At 30.1% G+C, this 20,572-nt stretch overlaps 3 protein-coding genes across 3 annotated transcripts; all 3 read left to right on the top strand.

Annotated features, from left to right (window-relative positions):
• Positions 1–504: 504 nt before the first annotated feature.
• Positions 505–3,491, top strand: LOC123654506 (larval cuticle protein 16/17-like). The gene is made up of 4 exons (XM_045590406.1): positions 505–522; positions 1,864–1,975; positions 2,533–2,707; positions 3,299–3,491. Exons 1-4 carry the CDS (start codon positions 505–507, stop codon positions 3,477–3,479), a joined length of 486 nt encoding a protein of 161 aa, XP_045446362.1. The 3' UTR covers positions 3,480–3,491.
• Positions 3,492–4,183: 692 nt separating this feature from the next.
• LOC123654507 lies at positions 4,184–5,482 on the top strand. The gene is made up of 3 exons (XM_045590407.1): positions 4,184–4,347; positions 5,086–5,139; positions 5,284–5,482. The coding sequence occupies exons 1-3, from the start codon at positions 4,184–4,186 to the stop codon at positions 5,480–5,482; spliced, it is 417 nt and encodes a 138-aa protein (XP_045446363.1).
• A 4,677-nt stretch (positions 5,483–10,159) lies between these two features.
• Positions 10,160–19,793, top strand: LOC123654246 (cuticle protein 19-like). The gene is made up of 4 exons (XM_045590162.1): positions 10,160–10,236; positions 12,390–12,554; positions 16,826–16,922; positions 19,607–19,793. Exons 1-4 carry the CDS (start codon positions 10,225–10,227, stop codon positions 19,747–19,749), a joined length of 417 nt encoding a protein of 138 aa, XP_045446118.1. The 5' UTR covers positions 10,160–10,224; the 3' UTR covers positions 19,750–19,793.
• The last annotated feature ends 779 nt before the right edge of the window (positions 19,794–20,572 follow it).

The following is a 20,572-nucleotide window of genomic DNA, read 5'->3' on the forward strand; positions in this document are numbered from 1 at the left end:
TATAAATAATAGATTCTATCTCTGAGTCATTTATTTTGCATATCTAAAACTAGTTTCCAAAAGTATTTAATCTAAATATATTTCTGTATTTGAACAGAGACAAATATTAAATATTTTAATCAACTTCTAACGGAGCTCGTCTAATTAAGGCTACAAGTAGAGAACCAATTAAAACACCACTAACAAAGACTCAAGAGGCCATAAATCGTAGAATTCGCAAATCCTAATTGAGTAACGCTGTTATCTGCGAAGCTACCGTTAATAGCCTTAAAGAGTTTATCACCTCGTAAATGTTGTTCCTTATCCTGTACCTAATGGAATGACATCAGTGTAAACGGATATGGACGGATTCGCCTTCACCCACTAAGACGACTGGCTTGTTTTTGCCGGATAAAAACTACTAAAAGGAGTCTGAGGAAAGTTCATACATGTTTAAGACATCGTTTTGTGAGGTTCATACAATTCTTCTATGAGAGAGATCTGTGATACCATTGTGTGAAAAATATGGATTTCACTTTAAAGGTCAGATTATTTTTTCTTATTTTATTTGTTTCATTACTATACAAAAAAAAAATGCAATGATTTTGAAAAAAAAATTTATATATTGATCGTAGTCTTTCTTTTATTTATTTTTACTGACGCGAAATAAAGTTTTTAATTATATGTTTTTAAATCAAGGAATACCATGGAAATTATGCAAAACGTGTTTGGATTTTGAGTTATTTATTTGCGAAAAATAGCGGATTATGGTAATTAATTACTGAATTTTAAATTATAAATATTAATTTAAAATTCAGTAATAATTCAATAATGTTCTATTTCTGATTTCTTATATATGTTACAATTGTTGTATAGAATTGACGCTCACAAAAAACTTCGAAGATATTCGTTTTATAAAATTTGCTCAAAGTTTTCACCAGGAGCTACAAATTGTAATACTCAATATGTATTTCGAAGTATTTTTTAAAGTTTTTTTTTTAATATTTTGAGTGAAGCATATACAAGCATTTTTTTATCGATAAATATAATTCTTAATGTACAATAGGTAGAGAACTAATGAATTGTGCATTTTAATTAGTAATTCATTAACTACAAATATTGTAAGATTGCATGTAATATATAATAAGAAAAAATATTATAAAGATATAAAAATATGGAGCTTAATACAGATTTATTTAAGTTATGATATAAAAAGTAATTTTTTTAAATATCACTTTATACATATTATTAACTTTATACATATTTATGTAACCACAATAATTAATTTACAAGATTTTTAATTTATTTTTTCAATTTCAATTATAAAATTTGTTAGTAAAATCGGAAACATTCAGAGAAATATCATACTTAATACGTTGAAGTAAAAGCTAATATCGTGTACATATATTTTATAAAACGATTAGGAGCATATACTACAGATGGTACAAATATTAATGATGTGTAATAAATAAATTCACTTAACAAATTATAAAGTATAAACTTGACAGAAGATTAATAGTTCACATTACTCTAGAAATTTATGTTAGGTTATGGTCCCACTTTCGTTAAATATTTAAATTAAAAAAAAGCTCTTTCGAATAATATATTAACACCTACTAATTTAAGTGTATATAAGTCATTGTTTATAGATTAAAATAACGCGATGAAATCGATTGATTAATTCTGACTACTGTCAATAATCTAGTAAAATCAAATAAATATATATAATCAAGCAATATAAGATGACAAGAATAATGATGATGATAGTGAAACTGTTGAAAATAAATGTATGTGTATGAACATAATAGTAATTGGTAAATATTTTTAATAACAACGCAGTTTAAAAAAGTTTAAATAGTTTAAAAGTTAAAATCTTTCTTTCAGATCCTTGTAATAGTACCATTCTTATTGACTAACGAACTTATCGCAGCTCCAAGAAAACCAAGATTAAGCTTAGCGGCGCAGAATCCCGGCTATTATTTTTCAAATATTGATGGTGAGAAAAGAGAAGCAATTATGTTTCTTGATATACCGTTAGTTCTTTGGTTACTTGTTGATTCAATGGACGCTGTCCTGCCTTTTGAACCGTCAAACGTGTGAATTTAAATTATAATCATTGGTCTTCTGAAATTTTTCAATTTCCTGAGCTCTTTATCTAATTTTTGATTATGAAGAATCTTCTAAACAAACACTAAGACTAAAAGAATTTATTTTTATGGAGAAATAAAGATGAAAACGTTAAAATATGCCGAATACAAATCTCTGATATAAAAAAAAATCTCTGTACTGTCACCGAGTGTCATTATTATAAGTTTAAAAAAATGGTTTTTAACAAGTTTTTAACTTGAGTTGATGAAGAAAAAGTATTTTATGAACGATTCCTAATTTAAACAAGATATATATAACCCTAAAAACGAACAAACATCCGCTTCGAGTGAAAATCAAAGCTGCGATCTTTAATCATAACAAAACAGCATCACATCGCATCGGATGCGGTGACGCATCAAAAGCTAGATATTATTTATTTGATTTACTATAATTTGCTATAACCAGGTATACCAGGGACATACTCATTTGGTTATGATGTCTTTGATCCCGATACTGGCAATAACCAGTTCAGGAGTGAAGAAAGATATCCAAACGGTACCGTCGTGGGGAGCTATGGCTATGTTGATCCACGAGGCAGATCTCAAAGATTCGATTATATTGCCGATGAAAATGGATACAGGTATAATTTAGGATTCTATTAGTTAAATTAACTGTAAGTCAGACGGATTTAAATTAAAAATTTATAACATAAAATGGTTAATAACAATTTATTTTAATCACTTAATTGCACAGGTTTTATTTTGTATTTAATTATTTAAAATTCTGATTTTGATTACTGTTATCTCAATTTTTACTTTATATTTCTTGTTTTTATTTCTTTGATGCAACTAGTTTGGCAAACAAGCGCACGTCTCATCTGATAGTAAGCAATTACCGTATCTTATAGATGCCAAAAACATCAGAAACATCGCAAGCGCGTTGCCGACCCCAATCCCCCTGTAGAGCTCTGGTCACCTTACTCACCACAGAACACAACACTGCTTGAAAGCAAGCTGTGATTCTGTACGTTCGAGGTACTTCACCAGTCGGGCTGCCCCAGATTTTGTGCGCAATTACTCATAGTAGGAAATATATCAGCCCACCCGCATTGGCGAAGCGTGGTGGATTAAGCTCTGATCCTTTTCCTACATGGAGAAAGAGGCCTATGCCCAGCAGGGGAATATTACAGAGTGTAGCATAGCACAGCATTATTTATTTTATTTATTTCTAGAGTGTTACATGATGCACCTGTGAAAGAGAAATACGTGCAAACAACCACTGAAGGAAAGAATACGTTAACAGAGCCATCGATAACGTGGAGTCGACCGAGGAAAAATAATAAAAAGAAGACGAATACTATAAACACGCCATTAAATATTCTTGAACCACCACGGTTTACAGTTCTGGAATAAAAAACTTAAAGCTGCCGGTGTCTTTCCATTAATTCCAAAAAAAAACATTCAAAAAAAAAACTTCGAGTTATTAAAAAAAAAAATCATGGTGGTTTGTAAAACAATTACAAATAGTAATGCCCGATAATTATGTATGTAGAACCCAAAAATTCGTAGAGGTTTTTTCCAGCAAAAGTAGCTGGTCTTACACTATAAAAGCACTCGTAGTGCTTTAATAGTGTAAGGCCGGCAACGCACCTGCTAATCCTCTGATGTAGCGGGTGTCTGTGGATGTTGTTTTTACTTACCAGGTGAGCCAACTGTCCTTTTGCCCCCTCTTCTAAAAAAAAAAGTTGTGATGAATTGACAAATAATATGTCGAGCAAAGTGATATAAAAAGGTTGATTTAAAATCAATTAATTGTATAGCTTTTTTTTTAAAGTTTCGATGAAATTTAAGAAGGATTTTTCTCTAGGAATAAATAGTATTAACGTGACATTGACGTGTTGTTGTCATTGTATGATTTTAATAACGAATTGTGTCTTACATTAATTAAATAAATAAAATAAATAAACGCCTCACACTCAACTCAAGCATAAAATGCACTCAAAGTGTATTTTATTCTACGCAATTTCATTGGGAGCAATTCGTGAGTATTTTGAATAAAATATAATTATATAAATATTCATATATTTGCAAATAGGTCATCTGATGTTTAATAAGTAATGTCACCAGATGCTACTCTTAAAAGAGAGGATTTAGCTTCAAATGCTACGTTTAAAAACGAAAAACGTTTTCCAAATGGTTCTGTATCAGGAACGTATCGTTACAAAGACGAGAGCGGTAATACAGTTTTCGTTAGATATTATGCTGACGATTCAAGTTATGGGTATGTTAATTTTTTTCTTACAAATATCATATATTAAATATCATAGATTGATAACTGATTTTGGCTAGGCTTTAGATTAAGAACCGCATTTTGAAGTTAGATAGTTTAGGGTTATTTTTTTTGTAACCAAATTATGTCGATAAACAGTCTAATCTTATCTAACTAGATAAGTTAGGGTTATTTTTTTTAACGAAATTATGCAGATAAACGGTAAAATTTTTAGCTCAGATAATTCGACGGTTCTTAATCTAAAGCCTTACCCTGATTTCTAATGACCTTAATATATATCTAGCTGGTATCAAGATATTATAATGTATTAATAAGAAAATGTATAAATCAAGTCGAACTGAACTGAAAAAGCTTGTGTCGAAATATGTTGTCGAAGGGTTTGACTGCCTAGGACAAATTGACGGCTGATCTTCCATGTCTTTTTTTTTTTAAATCACTAGTTCGGCAAACAAGCGCACAGCTCACCTGATGGTAAGAGATTACCGTAGCTTATAGACGCCTGCAACATCAAAATCATCGCAAGTGCGTTGCCGACCCAATCCCCAATCCCCCCAGCAGCTTCCAGGTCCAGAAGGATGAAAAGCCACAATAAAAATAAATGTTGGTTTAAATAAATACCTGATCAGAGTGGAATCGAACCCATGACCGCGAGTATTATTAGAATTTTCATACTAAACCATAGGCCTCTACATCATAGTACGAATGTCTATATATGTACATATTTTATAGTGTAGAACTTAAAAGCGTGAGAAACGTTGAAGATGATTCAGAACAGTTAAACAAGCAAGACAACTTGTCTAAGATTGAAAATATGATACCATCGACGAATATTTCCGAACCAGCAGTTGCAGTAAATAAAACAAAATATATAACAGCTGACGATTTTTATAAAAACGATTCGTCCAATTCATATGATGTTTTAAATAGTTACCCGGGAAAATTTAACAAAGGTGTTAAAGATCGTCATAAAACTGAAGACGAATACGAAATTTTCCTTGAAAATGTTCTCAAACCATCCGAGAAACATAACAAAGAGAGGGTTCGAATATATGTTGATAAACATAAAAGGAAAACAAGAAAATATCCTAACCGATTTAAAAAGTCTGAGCGTTGTGTGCGATTTTAAATTAGGTCGTGTAATATTTCATTTTTACTAATTTTGTTTCTGTAAATCATACCCATTTTAGCGCTAACTAATTATACTATTATAACTTAATAATTAAACATTCTTAAAACTTATTAAAAAAACATTGATTATATTAAACGTTCGTACATCTATATCCTACTACTTATTTATAGACGAGGACGGATGATAATGATGTATAGAAGTTATAGTATAGAATGACACAAGGCTATATTTTAACTAGAAAAATTCACGGTTTTTGCAGCATAAATGTAAGAAACACATTCCTTAAATAATAGATAATTTAGAATGATTATTATATTTTTTCTATATCGTATGAAATAGGTGAAAATAAAGTATATTTTATGTTATTTTATATCCAGAAAAAAATATGTATGCAACACAATACGCAACTATTATAAGTACATTGCAGTGCTGTTATTATCAATAACTCTAATGTTATGTACAGCGCATGCTTAACTTAGGGTTAGCGTTACATGCATGCGGTGTATGGCAAGTGCATTGCAATCTTTCTGCCCGCGACCTTAATCAGAAGCTTTTGGTCTTTTACTTTCCATAGCAACGATACTTGAGAACTATTAAAAATAATAATTAAAAAAATAACTTTTGACCAATAAAAATATGTTGATGTTGTCATCCTTTGACACAAGAACATATAGAATACATTATACGCGGTAAAGTGTTTCAAAGCGTGTTCAGAATTGAATATTACTGTTTTGAAGTTAAGTAAGATTTGCTTTGTATTTTGTTATTCATTGTTTACTTATGTTTATTCAGCCTAAACTATTTTATATAAAGTATCGATGTGTAGAAAGTGTGTTAAATTCCCGTTGTGTATAGTACTTTAAATTTGAAAATAAGACTATAGTTAGTATCTACAACACACATCTATATCTATACTATACTGCTATAGTAAAACTGTAATAAATCCATCTGATAAATAATTAAAGATATTCCTAGACAGAGTTTCCTAAATGTTAACGATAATAATTTGCTTGATATAAATATAGTTTATGTAATGCAGTATTAAAATCAAAAATACTGTATCATATTTATAATTTAGCATGTAAGGTAAGATGATTTGATGATTAAGATATTTCAATGAGAGTATCATCTTTAATGTTTGAACACTCTCTTTGAATATAAAAAAAAAAAAAATGTTATAGAAAGTTCTCGAAGAAAGATTATTGTTAAAGGCTATTATTGTTGGTTAATCCAGTTATATAATATTTTTTATGACCAAACCAATTTTATCATTTATATAGGTGACACTGTATTTGTGAGATATATGCCGTGATTCATAGCAGTAACAGAGAACCATGATTGATGGGTTGAATATAAATAACTTGAGTGCATACTAACTAATACGAATTCAGCAACCGTTTGTTTACGTCTCAAAGAAGTGAACGTAATATACATAGCTTCACAGTATATAATAACATTAGTTTCATAGTAAACTACAATAATGAATAAAATTAAATATTATAAAAATACTACAGGTTATGTAATGACGATTTAAAAGTAATTTTAAGGTCAACTTGGTTGAAGAACTATTCGATTTTATTTTTATTTTTATATAAGCTGTGCCCGCGTCTTTGTCTGCGTGGAATTTAATAAAATAATAATTATTCCGTTCGCAGATATAAAAAAGTTTCCTAAGCGCTTCAGCCTGTAATATCCCACTACTGGGCATAGGCTTCTTTCCCCATGTAGGAGAAGAATCAGAGCTTAATTCACCACGTTGGCGGAAAAAAGTAGCCTTAGTTACTCCTTATTACATCAGCTATCTGCTAGTGAAAGTCCCGTCAAAATCGGTCGACTCGTTTTAGAGATTAGCCGGAACAAACAGACAGACAGACAAAAAGACAAAAATTGTAAAAAATGTTATTTTGGTGTATGTATTGTGTATACATCCATGAATTTAGTAAAAAACGGTTATTTTTTTTAAACAGACACTCCAATTTTATTTATGTATAGATGTATAGCTAATGTGTCGCTTAGACCATCGCCATCAGTTGAAAACGTTGCTAAAGCGACGACAGACGGTAGCATTACAGACATATAATCAATGTTTCTCTTGGTTTTGTCCTAGTAAAACTTAGTTTCGCACATTGCGATAATACTAAAATTTTCTTTTGTAATTATTTTACACAGCACGTTTTCAACAACTAATCGTTTAACAATATGTCACTAATACGCGAGAAAGGTTACATAAGTGGGCGCAATGTCAGCCTACTTTCCTTGTGCTGTTATGTGCCAATAGTCTTATGGTGTGTGTTATCTTTATTAATAAATATTTGCTTTTAGAAGAAAATGGCTATCATCAAAAAACAATAGTAAAATATAATTGTATACTTTCTTATTTATGAATTGGTATTCAGTCAGTCAGCCAGTTCAGCCTATCGCAGTCCACTGCTTATACACACACATAGGCCTCCACAAGTTCGCGCCAAAAATGACGTGAACTCATGTATTTTGACCATAGTCACGACGCTGGGCAGGCGGGTTGGTGACCGCGGGCTGGTTTGTCACCGAAGACGCTGCTGCCCGTCTTCGACCTATGTATTTCCAAGTAGTTGGATGGTTATCCCACCATCAGTCGGTTTTTTAAGTTCCAAGGTGATAGTGGAACTGTATTATCCCTTAGTCGCCTCTTACGATACCCACGGGAAAAGAGAGAGTGGCTATATTTTTTACTGCCGTAACGACACAGCAGTGAATAAAACGAGAATTTTTATTGATATAGAGAATAGAATATGTAAATCTTTAGCATTCGTTTTGGGGCTATACCTCAATCTTGAAGAGAATTGTAGAGCTTGAGAAGATTGTAGCCAAGTAATACTATTGTCGAGAAGTATTGTGTACTTTTAATGAATAATGTAGCCAGAGCCCCTCGGTATATCCTGTATTGACAGCGAGGATATATTATTCTTCTAGTATTTCAAGTGCCCATAAGTTTCCGTAAACGTTTACCATCAGTTGGACGGTACGATTGTTTGCCACTCTATTGGCATCAAACATATTTACCACTTATAAGTCGTTTGTATCTATAGCGTATTGTTTATTATAAATAAAATAGTACTCGTATAGTAAAACATTACAATTTTTTTTAAATCTAAAAGTACTGAATATGAATAAAAATAAATAATAACAATATAACAGATAAATATATAACATTAGGTGATTTAGTACGACATAACATTTAAATAAAGCTTAAAGACGAAAAATAACGCATTAAAAAAGATTGAAATTTGAGATATATAATGAAGTGATAATGTTATAGTAAAAGGGTACCTAAAGAAAAGTGTGTACCTATAACATTTTATTAATACAAACGCTATGATATTATTTGTATTAACTTGACAAAAGACATTGTTCCCTTACAGTTCTTACTAATTTTTAAAGAATTAACAATTTGTATGAAATTAAAAAGTAATAAATTAATGATTAGAAGTTTAGTTTATTCACAACATTACGTAATTCTAGTTTAGTACGTTTTTACCTACTTTAAACCTATGTAACGCTGTGTTATTCTCACGGTGTGAATGCAAACTGTACCACATTCGGAAGGAAGTCAGTGCTTGTTTTTACGAAATACCGCATCTATTATTTGATTATTCAACACACATTCAAGCTATACTATTCTATCTCGCCAATCTCCACAGCGAGTGAAAGGGAGAGCGGTACAATCATTGAAGATTACTTCAATAATAATCGATGTGTTGCAGGTAGCAGATAACAACGTATAGTTTCTTATATTAAGATTCTTAGCGAAGGTATTCTGCGCACATTGTTTTGTATTGTTAGTATTTTAAAAGCGAATCATGATATAACTAGAGCATAAGATGATTGTATTATAACATGTGTATGTTACATGTACAGTTTAAGGGTTTTTTCATGTTTTTTAAATATAGATTAGTACATGCAATCGGATATTGCCTAGACCATTGTAAAAGCATTTTATATTTGATGCCATAAATCAAGAATGCCAAATTTACGTAAGAATTTGTTTATATTTTTCTCACAACATAATTACATAATTTATATAACTTTGGCACACGGCATTTTATGTGAATATTTAAATTCAAAGTATCGGATGCTTATACCAAACATTAAACCATACAATATTTATTTATTTATTACAGATAGATTTAGGCCTAATATGTTGATGCATGAATAGCTAACGAAAATGAAAAGTAATAATTATATATATATTTGACTCAATATTATGCTATTTAAGTTAACAAATGTCTTTAAATTTTATTTTAAGCCATGAATTCTAGAAGACAAGTAATATTTAACTAATTATAGTAACTGACTATATGATTATCCACATTTTTCCCTTATTATTTTTTGTCGTATAATTTTGTTTTCGTTTTACGATGAATTTTATTAGATTAAAAGTTATTATTTAGGTAAAAAAGAAGTTTTTTTCTAAATTAATAATATTTAAATTAAAAAAGCAGTATTTTAGGTTGCAGATTTAAATATTAATTTATGTATATAGATTTCGTTATGTAGTCTAGACACGAGCATAGAAGAGTGATGACAATTTTGTAGACAAACAATAGTCCAGCTGATTTTTTCTTATGCTCTACCCACCACCGACTCTACCTACTTTCATATATAATCTTCGTTAAGTTTCACTCAATACACACGTTAACAAGCCTTCGGGGCGAGTGGATTTTGTTATTATTTATAAAAAGTGTTTCAAAATCGATATCATGGCAATTAAGGTAAGATGAATATACTGTTCCTTATTATCTAATGAGCTATAGAATATTAGTAGAAACGTAATCAAGATTATTATATAATAATTAAATAATTGATTGCTTTATTATAATTTGAAGTTTTGTTATGAATTATTATTGAACAAGAATAAAAAAGGCTATTGATTTAATTCTTCAAATAGGACCCGTAGTTTTTTGATTCTGTAGTGAAAAGATATATCCCACTGATATATAAATAAATAAATAATAAATAAACACCACACACTCAACGACCCTCCAATAGCATTTTCTCTGCATCGGGGGTCATTAAATATTCACAATATATGAGCACAAACGCCCAGACCACGGTAAACATCTGTATGGCCGATAGAAATGCATATCGAACCGGCAACCGCCAGCGCAATAGCCACAATCCAGCGCTGTGACCGTTGCGCTAACGCGTCGTCGTATAATTGTGTTTGTTCTAAAAAAATGACTTTAAATGCGCATTATCCAAATAGGACAAGAATCATCAAAATCAGTTTATCAAATAAAAAGTTATGAAGTAACTAGCATTCATGATATATACAATCGAATTGAAAACTTTATAATTTGGTAAATGACAAATTGCTAGTCCAAGAGCTTCAAGCAAATCGATCAGCAAAGTGATTTCACAGCTTAAATTTTTGAACAACATTTTTCAAATGCTTCCACTAATGATTGAATCTAATTTAATGTCTTTTAAACGAAATTTAATATGATATAAATGTATTAAAAGTAATTCAAAGCTTACCGTTATATATATATATATATATATATATATATATATATAAAAATAGCCGATTAAAAACGAGATTACTTTAAAATTTTATCGTAGGTGGAAATTGTGGAAAAATATACATGACAAATTATGTCAACAATTACTTCCTGAGTTAAAAGGCATTAGAATGTGTAAAAAAAAGACAGTTGGAACGTTTGCATATATTTTGATTATTAACAAACAAATTCGACAATCGTTTAACCGTGTTTATTTTTTAGTTCATGATATCCCTTTCTCATATCATCATATATATTAATACACTAAGGTTAAGATGATTGCCTCCATTTTTAGAAAAAGCCTCACAATAATTCCATATAAATTATATATCATTTTATATATAACTAGCTGACCCCGCAAACGTTGTCACATGTTAATACCTCCCCCCCCCTATAACAACTGTATGAAAAATATATTGTTTATTCGCATGAGTATAGCTAGTAATTCTTTAAAAAAAAAAACAAAGACTGTAATGAATTAGAAAAGAAGAACAGACGTAAACAATTATAACAAGTATTGAAAGTTCTTGGGAACAATGTGTCGTTACATCTTTTTCTTTTAAAACTCATTGTCAACAAACAGTGATGTACTCTCATAACCGGTGTTGGTATAGTAGTATTGTATAATACGCCATTACTTTTTTTATTAGTAATTGAATATAATGCACCTATTATTTGCTAATTATTTGCGAGACATCGCAATATAAATGAATCTAAGTTTTATAATATCACAGTAAGATAAACATTTCTATTGATTTAATAGTAACAATTTAGACAAGGCTTTCATTGAGACGTATAATTATTTCAGTATTATTTTTTAGGAATGAAATTAAATCTTTGCTAGTAGAGTCAAAAAAGATATCATGACATGTTATCTCTTTTTTCGTTACCATATACTAATGTATGTTGGCATAATTATCTTTTAGGACTTCTTGAAGGGAAATGTCATATATACCTACCTAATTTTTTTTTATATCACTAATTCGGCAAACAAGCGTACGGCTCACCTGATGGTAAGATATTACCGTAGCTTATAGACGCCTGCAACACCAGAAGCATCGCAAGCGCGTTGCCGACCCAATCCCCAATCCCCTCCAGAAGCTCTGGTCACCTTACTCATCAACAGGAACACAATACTGCTTGAAAGCAGTATTATTTAGCTGTGATCTTCTGTAAGGTCGAGGTACTTCCCCAGTCGGGCTGCTCCATATTTTGAGCAATGGAGCAAATGGAGCTTCATTCCATTTCGTAACATAATATATAATTCATTTGTTCAAGTTTATGTTCATAGCCTGTTATGTATTATACATCTGATAATAATTATAGTTTAAGTTTTACTAACGAGGTTTGTATTTATATTTCAGTACACACTTGTAGCCTCAGTGCTAATAGTATGCGTGTATGGACGCGTCTTTACATACCTAAGACCGTTGGACCTACAGCCATCATCGAACATCGTTCATGCGCAGCCAAAAATTTCTTACGACCTTTATCATCACATACCTGAAGATGAACATGTCGACTATTATGTAAGTAACTACAATGATTAAAAATACACTTACACAATAATAGATAAGTTTATTTTATTTACAGGCTACGCCAGCTAATTTAGTGTTACATTTTTGATATCATATCAAAAATTGACCGTTCCAGCTAGGGTTGCCAACTTTTTTTGACAAAAAAAAAAAAACGTATAAAATGGTTTGGATAGGAAAAAATAAAGTATTTGGAAGAAAAAAAAAAGTATTTTTCAAATTTTATGTTTTTATTGCTTTAAAAACGTATTTTTGTGTGCTTTTAGCACATGCTAACAATTTTTTGTTATGTTTAAATGTTTCAAACTTGTTTAACAATCAATATTTAAATTTATATAAATAAAAAATCGTTTCTAAGTAAATTTATTGACGCTATATTTCTCTCTTTTCGCTACTTTAGATTCATTACTAAAAAAACCCTTTCAGTGAAAGCTTAAGTAGTGGGAACAGAGAGTAAGATTTTTTTTTAATATTTGGTAAGCTATCAGGTGCATTTTTAAGTATATATTGCCATTTTTCAACTGTACTTTTCACTGAAAATTCTTTATCATCATTAGTGATTTTTTTTTGTATTATACATTCGGAATGTATATCCTGCATCTTAATATTTAATCCGTCTTGTAATTTAGTTTTTATAATTATCATTTCAAAATGTTCAAATTTAACCGCATTTTTTAAGGACACGTTAGGAAGTATTGAAAGCCAGTTATCTTCGCTAAGGTCAAACCATTTTTCCAACCATTGATTCCTTAACTACATGTAAACAAAGCCAACGGTCAATTTTTCTACAATATCGTTGATAGTGAGTAGTGACATCTGTGACAAATGTCAGGTTGTCACCTGTCCTGTCACATTCAAAACACTACATCTGACATCACACATATTTTTTTCTTGTCCTAAATTACGATTCTCTTTGTATGATGCTCTTCCCCCTGAGATTCCACGTCCTACTGACCTAAAATCCTTATTAATGTGTGTTTTCTCCCCGTTTATTACTTCTTTATGCACTTTCATTGAAACTAACAATATAAAACTATAACGGGATGGAGATATCTAACAAAAGTTAACTATTCCAAGTATATATTTACTATTGTATTTTTATATATCTTTGTGTGTTTTTGTCTTAGGCAAGTTAACTTTTCTTTCAGGCAAACTTGTGTGGGAATTGGAACCGAACTTGTACTCCCACTATAACTCCAAATAAAGCAAAGTTTAAATACTCTGATATTGGCAAATCCGCAAGGGAGCCATTTCAAGAATAATAATAATAATAATCTGACATCTAACATTTCGTTCAGTAATTTTAAATCCTTTCCATCATCCGTTTTACCTTATGTGTATCGTTAAATAGTTAAGTACCCATAATGAGTATTTTGTTTCACGCATCACAGTAAAGATTGAAAATCAAGTATTTTCATATACTTTATTTGTATGCAAAAGCATAAAGTATATTTACCAAAAATAAAGTAGAATACTTTATTATAAAGTATGGTTGGCAACCCTAGTTCCAGCGGGGATCGAACCTGCGTCTCCGACTGACCGTGTCGGCGCTCTACCCAATTAAGCTATGGAATGATGTACCCGTTAGATCGAAGTTTTTGATATGATGATTTTATTTTCGAAGACGCAGGTTTGATCGCCGCTGGAACGGTCAATTTTTGATATGATATTCAAAAATGTTTAGAATTCCTAATGTGTGGGTAACACAAAAATAAAATCGTACATAATTTAGTGTCACGCTGCGCCAGCGAATTTATTGTCGCTATATTTTATTTTCGTGAATAAATCTTTTTACCTCCTAGATCTTTTTCTAATCTGTCTATATCTAATCTGTTTCATACATTTATCTAAAACCATTATTTGATTTGATGCAATCGTTCGGAAGTTAAACGCGATTTCGGATTCATTTCTAGATTAATTTAATTTAAATTATTTATATCTCGTTCCTAGAAATTAACGAAATAAATTTAAATGCATTTAATTAAACGTAAAAAATAATATTCTAGAAATATTGTCACCATAAGTATGATATACATCAATAGTATACATTTTAAATTTAAATCTGGAATATTGTATATACATATTTTTTCTAAGTTAGCGTTTTAGTTATTCTAAGTTTACTATGTAAATTCTAGTAATAAAATTAACACTGTGTTTAGCTAATTTCTAGAAGCTTAACAAGGTGTTGTGTAAGTACTTCAATGTGCTATTTTACGTAAAAACCGAAAGTGAACTATGAGGCGTAACACTTATTTACATATATTATGCGGTTATTCTGATTCCGATGGAAATTGACTCAGCTAAATTATATTTCGGTTATTAATGATGGTATCGTATATTCAAGTGGATACAAACATTAATACTTTCTTATTACGGCTGGCTTTGTTTGTTTATTGGATTTTGGTATATTACATAAGAACGTAGTATGAAAATATTATTAAAATTAACTATTTAACTGACACGTGAATACAATTTTATCGATTAATTTCGTTATGTCTTTACATAAAAAAATTATGTAACATACTAAAAGAGATTTGGCATTTAATAGTATTAAATAACGAGAACGAATAGAGCTTCTTCTTATTTCGCATTTTATTATTAATGGAAATTTTCCCATGCTCATGGTTATTTTTTAGTTATAAGCTATAAGTTTATCAAACTTCTCATTATTTTGTAATTGTCTCTAAATATCTTTATGCTGAATAAGATCAACTCATTTTATAGTACGGAGAAGATTTGACTTAATTTATCACACCACTTTCCCCGAGGTAAATAGTAGTATAATAGTTTTCTTAATATTCTATGTGACAGATTTTTAATGTTTATTTTTTTTTCATTAAAAATCTGTAAATACAAGTTTGTCTTTGAGGTCAAAAATGATATATAATTTGCCAAGAAAATAATGTTGAAATCACTGCTTCAATTATTTATTATTCGAAATATAAATTAGGTCTTATATCAGCTAGTATCATTACTTTTTAAATGGCGTAATTGTCGCTAAAAATCAATTATTTTAAATAATAAATAGGCCTATGACAACTAGAACTGTGTTTGTATTTTTATCAATCATTAATTACTCACTACTACAGTCATAAAAAAATTCATTTAAGAATATTTTATGGCAAGTATCAAAATAAAAACTTTTACAAACCTCCTGAGTAAATTTGACCGTGTCGAATATAAGCTGATGTTTTCCTACATCTCTCATTGTTAGGAAGTTAATTTAAATAAACAATGGTTAATTTATTGTACCTCACTAATTATTTACTCTATGGTAGGTTGTTAATAGAATCCACGAACAGGAACTAGACAAGGTAGGACTTCCTGTTCAACGTTGGGGTCGTTGTGCTTGCAACGCGTGGCGGTTACATTTATAATGCGGTATGAGTTCGAAGAATTCTCAAATCAAAGATATGTCATATAAAAAGTTAGTCTTGCAGTCAACAATGACTAATTGCTTAAATTATACTTTCAAAATAAGTGTTAATGTACCGTTATGGAATACAAATGATAAGTCGTTTTTCAAAAATCATAAATTGAAAATATTCAGTATCTAGAAGTATGTTATAGATTTAACAGAAAATTTTAAATCATCGAGACCCCGAGACCGCCAACGTAACGGTCCGTTATCATATGCCATTATATTATTTGTGATTATAGCTACTAATAATAAAAGTACCAAATTGATAACCTACAGAAAACATATAAAACACGATTTTATTAAAAGTTTTCACTTTTCGTAATAAATTTAATTAGTTGTAGTTACGGTAAACTTTTTGTCATTGATACCAAGCAACTTGGCAACTTTTACAGTGTGCATTTTTTATATTTTATTTCCAATAGGTATAGTTATTTGTCAACATCATTTCATACGGATATTATAATATATTGAAACTGATAAGTCTGTTTGTAGACGGTAGTCTTTGAAAATCCAGTTCCGTTTAAAAAAAATATTTTTGCGTTAGATTGACTCACTAATTTTGGGAAGATATAAGGTACATACATTACCATTAAGCGTATTATTAAATTTAAATCAGGAATTACACATAAATATCAGTAATAAATGTATGTTTTCTTGCTATTTTCATGCCATTCCTTGCACCTTTTGCCTGCTAATCTTCTATCAACCATCAACGAAACAGTGAAAATACGCGATAAGTTAAAATATGAAAATGTATTTTCTAAGTTTTTAAAATTTGATTATTTCTTTGCCTTAGCAACAATTTACGCATACCTACTTAAAACATTTTTATATCTACTTCCAGGCGTACCCTAAGTATGTATTCAAGTATGGAGTGAATGATTTCCACACGGGTGACATCAAGACACACCACGAAAGCAGAGATGGTGATGTTGTAAAAGGTAAATACGTTTAATTTGAATCAGTGAAGTATTTTTTTAATAATATGTAATTTATTATTAATGGAACTATTTTTTGTATCTTATTTAATAATGAAAAGTCATCCTCAAATGAAGTTTTTACGAAGAAGAAATGTGTACAGAGCTTTAATTATTTACATGACATAAATGTATTTTATACCGGCATTATTATTGATCTCAAATGAAAAATAAGTCACGATATTAAAAAGCAACAACATTATAAAAGCTTGTTTTGTCCGACTGTCTTGCGTTTATCAATATGTATTCATTTATTTACTGTAATGTTTTAATTCACTGTTTATCTGTGCCTCTATAATCTGTACTTAAGCACAAGAATAATAAATAGTTTATGTGTTTGATTAAAATTGATTATTACAATTTTTAAGTAAAATATTTTTGTGCATGTGCTTGTGTATTGCGTCTGCGTATTCCGACCACCGACATAGGAGTAAATCCTATTGGGGTGCGTTGAGTGTGAGAGACGTTTATTTATTATTATTTTATTATTTTTTTATGGAAAATTCTGGTATTGTAAATAATATTCTATATCTATATAGTCTAATCTTTTACAATAACTGTTCTCATCAACATGTTAATCTCTTTTGTAACTGATTATGAGAAAGATTTTCGTATAGCGGAAATTGATCAGGAATTCCGGAATTGTTCCAATTAGCTTACATAATACAGTTCAATTAAACCGTAATCTTTATAGAGTAACTAGCTATCGGTAATTAATGGTCATGTAATATCGTTTTATCGCATTATGTTATGACTTTGATCATGAATTAATTAAAATAGTTGTATAATTTTTGACGAGAAGTTTAAAAATAATTGTCTATGAACTGTTATTTTAGCTTTTGTTACAAAACATAATTATTTGTTTATTTTTATATTTGATAGAATGAGAGACATTAATTCCATTCTAACCGTTCATAAAAATTAAAAAATATACCGATACTTAGTATCTACAACACATATCTATACCTATACTATACTGCTATAGTAAAACTGTAATAGATCCATCTGATGAATAATTAAAGATATTCCTAGACAGAGTTTCCTAAATGTTAACGATAATAATTTGCTTGATAAAAACATAGTTAATGTAATGCAGTATTAAAATCAAAAATACTGTATCATATTTATAATTTAGCATGTAAGGTAAGATAATTTGATGATTAAGATGTTTCCATGAGAGTATCATCTTCAATGTTTGAACAAATTCTCTTTGAATATAAAAAAATAATTGTGTTTGCTCGCAAACGAAAAAAAAACCGACTTCAATTACATCGGCGAGTAATACAACGTAGATCGACGAAAAAATAGTCAAGTAAATACGCGTTATCAAAGATTACTCAAAAAGTAGTCATTAAATCTCGATAAATTATATGTGACCACATGATAAACATCAGCTTTCGATTAAATCAAAAATTATTAAAATCGGTGTACTCAGTAAAAAGTTATTGCGGATTTTCGAGTTTCCCACGATTTCTCTGGGATCCCATCATAAGATCCTGGTTTCCTTATCATGGTATTAAACTAGGGATATCCTCTTTCCAACAAAAAAAGAATTATCAAAATCGGTACACCTAGTAGAAAGTTATGCGGTATAATACAACGTAGGTCGACGAAAAAAGCGTCAAGTAAAAACGCATTATTAGATATAACTCAAAAAGTAGTTGTTAGATCTCAAGTAAATTTAAATGGGACCTATTGACACACACCACCTTTCGATTAAAACAAAATTTGTCGAAATCGGTCCACCCGGTCAAAAGTTCTGATGTAACATACATAAAAAAAAATACAGTCGAATTGAGAACCTCCTCCTTTTTTGGAAGTCGGTTAAAAAGGTATAAAATACCTGTACTATAAGTCACCAGCCCCCCCCCCCCAAAGTTAAGAATACAAGGATTATGTACTCAACTAGTCCAAATGGAGACAAGCCTCGTAGATAATGGTATATATAAACTTTTTTTACAAATCTATGGTAATTGCCAACAAAGACCCAAAACATCAACAAGAAAATTGAGGTAATTAGAGAGAAAAAAATAATAATAATAAAAAATACATACACACAATTATATACCTAGAGTCAGCTGCTTAATAAACAAGTAGGTTTTCGGTATCATCGTATGTGAAAGATTTGAGCCAGTTGCTAATGGTGAATTTACATTTCAATCTTGGAAGGTGATAAATGGGTATACGGGAGTTAACTCTGTTATAAAGAAAGTTCCCCAAGTAATAGTACTATCTCCGAGCTAGAGCCGTTGAAACCTTGATAGAGGGGCATACTTTGTTTTTACGTCTTTGTCTTGATTAATTTTAGGGTCGAATGGGAGCTGAGTATGCTTTTTTAACAGAATATGAGTTATAAACAATTTTCTCACAGATAGGACATCCCAGCATTTATAAAGATCGTCGGTCAGATATCTAAAAGGAAGTGAAGCTGCTGTTTTAAGGATTGCTTGCTGGGTTCTCTCTACACCAATAAGAGCTGACTTACACGAACCACCCCATACAGTGATGCAGTATGTTTAAGGGATTGGCAGAGCGCATAGTACATTTGAAAATATATTAACTGACAGTAATATAGACTATTAACCTTTAAGTAACAGAACAGTAGAAAACAGTAAAGCATGTCTAATATTATTTTACTTATATTACAGGTCAGTACACAGTCGTAGAGCCCGACGGTTCAATACGCACTGTCGACTATACAGCTGACAAGCACAACGGATTCAATGCCGTCGTCCACAAGACTGCCCCCATATCTGCTCACGAGGCAGCAAAATTTCACCATATTCACTAAGCTTTAAAAATAAATGCATTTCGAATTAAGACACAAGCACATAACAGATTTTTTTGTGAATTTTTTATTACATCAACAAGGGACAGGATACTTCGAAGAAATGATTAGTGATATCGAAGATTGGATTAAAATCTGCAATGTGTATATAATTTTAAATTTATAATGAGATCAAAATATTCCAGCGATCTCTTATATGGTTACTTAATAAGCGTTTGTTATTTATGCGTTAAAATTATGTTACACAAGGTACCTGATAATTGTATGATAGCTTTTTAAATATTCCTTATAATATTAATAAAAGTGTATCGTTTAATTATTTTATTGTTAGGTTGTTTATTATTTAATTGTATTGAAATAAATAAGTATTGATATTTTGTTTTTTTACTAACCGACTACAAAAAAGGAGGATGTTCTAAATTCGATTTTGTCTTTTTATTTGAGGATCCTATACTATAATTGTATTTTCTATTTTCCTGTCATTATATACCTATGAAACGTAAAATTAGTTGTTAAGGTATAGTGGTTAAGGTATAGTAAGGAATAGTAAGGAGTAAGTAAAAATATAATCTAAGGGATGTTTTTATTTTTTATTATTTAAAAAACAAAATGAAGATGTGCTATCGTTTTTTCACACAACAGTCAATTTCAAGTAAAAGTCGAGAGTTTTCTATAACTTAAATAGGTAGAAGAATAATTCTGTTTGCAGGCAAACGAAGAAAAACCGACTTCAATTATGTATATCGACTAGGAATACACCGTAGCTAGACGAAAAAATAGTCAAGTAAATACGCATTATCAAAGATTACTCCAACAAAAGTTGTAA

Source organism: Melitaea cinxia, chromosome 6, assembly GCF_905220565.1.
Source record: "Melitaea cinxia chromosome 6, ilMelCinx1.1, whole genome shotgun sequence".
In the NCBI taxonomy this organism is placed as follows: domain Eukaryota; kingdom Metazoa; phylum Arthropoda; class Insecta; order Lepidoptera; family Nymphalidae; genus Melitaea; species Melitaea cinxia.

What these genes read in the sequence shown, in the direction of transcription:
- LOC123654507 (XM_045590407.1), top strand. Translation starts at nt 4,184, where the DNA reads ATGTCACCAGATGCTACTCTTAAAAGAGAGGATTTAGCTTCAAATGCT. An exon ending in GCTGACGATTCAAGTTATGG is followed by an intron (nt 4,348 to 5,085) that starts GTATGTTAATTT and finishes CATATTTTATAG; the next exon opens with TGTAGAACTTAAAAGCGTGA. An exon ending in GATTCAGAACAGTTAAACAA is followed by an intron (nt 5,140 to 5,283) that starts GCAAGACAACTT and finishes TGTTTTAAATAG; the next exon opens with TTACCCGGGAAAATTTAACA.
- LOC123654246 (XM_045590162.1), top strand. An exon ending in ATGAACATGTCGACTATTAT is followed by an intron (nt 12,555 to 16,825) that starts GTAAGTAACTAC and finishes ATCTACTTCCAG; the next exon opens with GCGTACCCTAAGTATGTATT. An exon ending in AGATGGTGATGTTGTAAAAG is followed by an intron (nt 16,923 to 19,606) that starts GTAAATACGTTT and finishes CTTATATTACAG; the next exon opens with GTCAGTACACAGTCGTAGAG.
- LOC123654506 (XM_045590406.1), top strand. An exon ending in TTATTTTTCAAATATTGATG is followed by an intron (nt 1,976 to 2,532) that starts GTGAGAAAAGAG and finishes TGCTATAACCAG; the next exon opens with GTATACCAGGGACATACTCA. An exon ending in GCCGATGAAAATGGATACAG is followed by an intron (nt 2,708 to 3,298) that starts GTATAATTTAGG and finishes ATTTATTTCTAG; the next exon opens with AGTGTTACATGATGCACCTG.